This window comes from Sinocyclocheilus anshuiensis, unplaced genomic scaffold, assembly GCF_001515605.1.
Source record: "Sinocyclocheilus anshuiensis isolate Anshui unplaced genomic scaffold, SAMN03320099.WGS_v1.1 scaffold623, whole genome shotgun sequence".
In the NCBI taxonomy this organism is placed as follows: Eukaryota; Metazoa; Chordata; class Actinopteri; order Cypriniformes; family Cyprinidae; genus Sinocyclocheilus; species Sinocyclocheilus anshuiensis.
The window spans coordinates 1,361,106-1,364,914 of NW_015548226.1; the positions used below are offsets into that span (position 1 = coordinate 1,361,106).

At 32.4% G+C, this 3,809-nt stretch overlaps 1 protein-coding gene across 2 annotated transcripts in view; it reads right to left on the bottom strand.

The window, feature by feature from the left end:
* Positions 1-23: 23 nt before the first annotated feature.
* znf362a (zinc finger protein 362a) overlaps positions 24-3,809 on the bottom strand; it is a 12,297-nt gene continuing 8,511 nt past the window's right edge. For both annotated transcript variants that reach the window (XM_016441445.1, XM_016441446.1), the window contains exons 6-9: positions 2,691-2,915; positions 2,514-2,592; positions 2,039-2,197; positions 24-581 (exon numbers count right to left, since the gene is read on the bottom strand). In XM_016441445.1, the coding sequence (XP_016296931.1) occupies positions 465-581; positions 2,039-2,197; positions 2,514-2,592; positions 2,691-2,915 (580 nt within the window). In that variant the 3' untranslated portion in view covers positions 24-464. The remainder of the gene's footprint in view (positions 582-2,038; positions 2,198-2,513; positions 2,593-2,690; positions 2,916-3,809) is intronic.

Below are 3,809 nucleotides of genomic sequence, written 5' to 3' on the forward strand. Positions count from 1 at the left end.
GGATTTCCTTCCCCCCCCCCCCAGACAGCATAGAAAAATAAGAGAGGAGGTACTGGACTTGGTCCAAGCTTTAAACATACAACGTATGTCTGCTGATTTTATAATGCATAATACCTACAGCCCCAAACGTTTAGCTGCCAAGAGCAATGCCTTTATTGTCGTAACAGACCAGAAACATTTAAAGCCAAAACTGTGTGGCCTGAAAGTGCTGTGAAACCATCTTTGGATTTCCCGATTATTCCCTCTCAACTCAACAATGAGTCGGAGAAGAGGAATGTGTGTACTAGAAACTTCCTAAACCGCTGCTGTGTTTGAGCCTCTATCCACACAGTCTAATACATGTTGGAATGTTCTCAAAAACCGAAACAAACTAACACAAACACACACAAAAATAAACATCAAACCACCGAGAACAGGCGATTTTGCTTGCTTATGCCAAGGTTGGGAAAGATTGACCAGCGTGCTCAGATGAGGGAAATGCGAACGGGAACGCTGGGCGATTCGATTCTTTGTGGTGAGTGTTGACTCACCAGATGTTCTACCACTGTGTGCTTAGACATGTGTTTCATCAGGTAGGTCTCCTGGAAAGGGACGTTAAACAACAGATGTTTATGAAACAAGGAGAAGAATAAAAAAAGATTGCATAGTGTTAAAAGAATATACACACCATTTTATGTATGGATTTTCTGTATGAGGGCATGTAAGAAAAGATTCTCGAAATGTGGTACTACTATGGAAATGTAAAATAACAGATAAATAAATAACAAAAAATATTTGAAATAAAAACTGTAAAACAAAATTTTATGCATCACGTATTTCACATACCATTTTAATAATGGATAAAATAAAGGAGCATATAAGAAAAGCCACATCCCAGTGGTTCCCAAACTGTGGTACTCAGGGTTATTATAGTTTACTAAAACTACAAATATTTAAATATTTGTTACTTGAAGTTAACTAAAACAAAATATAAAATAATCAATTATTTTGTTTCAGCTAGTTGCCAAGGCAACATTTATCATTTTTATTTAGTTTAACAATGTACAAAAATAAACAAAAAATTAATAAAAGCTATATAGACATTAAAAACAAAACCTAATAAAATGATAAAAAACAGACATCAAAATGACTAAAACGTTAACAAAAAGTAAAATGAAAATGACAATAAAAACGAATTCAAACTATTAATAAAAACTATAATACTGTATACTAAAATAACTAGTGCTGTCAAACGATTAATCGCAATTAATCGCATCCAAAATAAGTTTTTACATAATATATGTATGTGCATATAAATACACACACATACAGTAAATATTTTGAAAATATTTACATATTGAACATATAAACATAACATATTTTTCTTAAATATATACATGCATGTGTTTGTATTTATATGTACATAATAAATATACACATTATACACATATTATGTAAACAAAAACGGTTATTTTGGATGCAATTAATCGCGATTAATCATTTGACAGCACTATAAATAACACTAGTGGTACTATCTTGAAAATAAACAAACAAATAACTATTGGATCTGTTTGTTCAGAAATTTTTGAAATTGTTAAAATAAATGTATACTTTGTAAAAAAAAAAAAATATATTAATAAAATGTGAAATTAATATAAAATATGATATTATATTATATAAATCATAATCAAGATTTTAAAATAAGTGAATTGCATTTGACCAGGTACTGTAACTGGTCACCATTTATTTTTCCCACCATTTCTAAATCACCTTTTTGGGATTTTTTGTGACCTTTTTTATGGTCTTATGGTGTGTCAATTTTTTTTAATCTCTCAGTTAATGTAAGGTCATAAATACTGCATACATATTAATTATAAAAGAATCAGCAACACGCCGATCATAAATGTTTTGGATTTTTAGTATACAGCATGTCACATCTTCATAAAGTATTTCATGTCAACTACACATGAACTGATTTAAGAGCACATGGTTCTTGGTTCGGAAAGTTTCAGTTTAACTACTACATCAGAGTTAGAGTGATTAACGCTGTAGTACTTACTGAGGTGTAGGCTCGACCACACATGCTGCAGCAAAATGCCTTGGCGTTTTTGATTGCGTGAGCCGACAAGTGGATTTGGAGGGAGGCAGAGTCAGAGTAAGCGCGGTAACAGTTGGAGCACTTGTAAGGCTTGTCTTTATTATGTGATCTCTGGTGAGACTGTGGTGAGTAAAGAAAAAGTTAATTTAATTTAAATATATATATAATATTTTGTAGGTTTAGTTTATAAATATGTATGTAGTATATATTTTTATGTGTGTATATATATATATATATATATATATATATATGTATATATATGTGTGTGTGTATATATATATGTGTGTATATATAAACTTTTTTCTTTCAACTAGCATCATTTCTCATCTATCATCTATCTATATAATAAAAAAATAAAAATACATTTTATAAATATTTAATATATTTTTAATGAACTATGGGAACAATTACAAAAGAAGAGATATTTGAGTCTTACTTGCAGATTGGAGAGCTGTGTGAAGGCTTTTTCACAGCCTGGTTGGAGACATTTATATGGCCGATCACCTGTGTGGATTCTGTAGCAAAGCACAATGTGATGACAAACATCAACCTGAAGTTCACAACCCGAGCTCTTCAAATCAAACACGTGCACAAACTGAGGCTGAAAGGTCACCTGGTGTGCTGCTGTAAGTGTGAGAGCTGGCGGAAGGATTTCTCGCAGTAGGAGCAGTGATACGGCTTCACTCCCAGGTGAATGCGCAGGTGTTGGGCCAGGTAGGACGCGTTGGCGAAGGACTTGGTGCAGTGAGGGCACTTGTGTGGCTTTGCTTCCGTGTGGGTCTTGGAGTGTATCTGCATGTCCGACTTGGAGAAGAATGTCAGCGGACACACTTTACATCTGAAAGACGAAATGCACATTTTTCCTGAAAACGTGTGGCATAGAGTATAGGTTATGTGGCCGGTAAAATCTGCAAATGGTATGAAAGCAATTTAGATGACACAGTTTGGGGCTAATTAAAACAAAGTGAAAACACACCTTGGAGGAAGGAAATTCAATTTGTGTTTGCACCAGGAGATGAGACACATGAAAACAACATGAGACACATGAAAACTAATGACATTCCACATTGCAATATTTATATTTAGGGCTGTATGATTTATCAAAAAAATTGTGATATGCTTTTCTTATATTTTCTTAAATACTACATTTTTATTTTACATTGAAACATTACATTAGCAATATTTCACATTTTGTTTAATATTTATATTTAATAAAAACAATAATAATAAAAATGATGATAATCAATGATTACAGAAAAAAAATAGCAATTACATTTTCCCCACATCATGCAGCCCTATTTAAATATATGCATTTGGCAGATACTTTTATCCAAAGTGACTTACATTCCATTCAAACTATACAATTTATCAGTTAATGCATTCTCTGGGAATCAAACCCATTACGTTGGCATTGCAAGCAGCCTGACACACCATATTTGTACGCAAAAGAAATGCATGCAGTAAATATTCTAAAATATGAGAGCTAACTATTTGAATTTTATATTTAGTAATAATAATGATAACAACTACAACAATAATAATGCTATTATTATTATTATTACTATTATTATTATTATCACAATTTGTGCAGAAGAGCTAAACTGGAGCAGAAAATCTTAATTTGGGGGTAAAGGTTAAAGCGTTCTTTTAAAGGGTTAGTTCACCCTGAGTCATTAATTACTCACCCTCAAGTCGTTCCAAACCCGTAAGACCTTTGTTCATCTTTGGAACA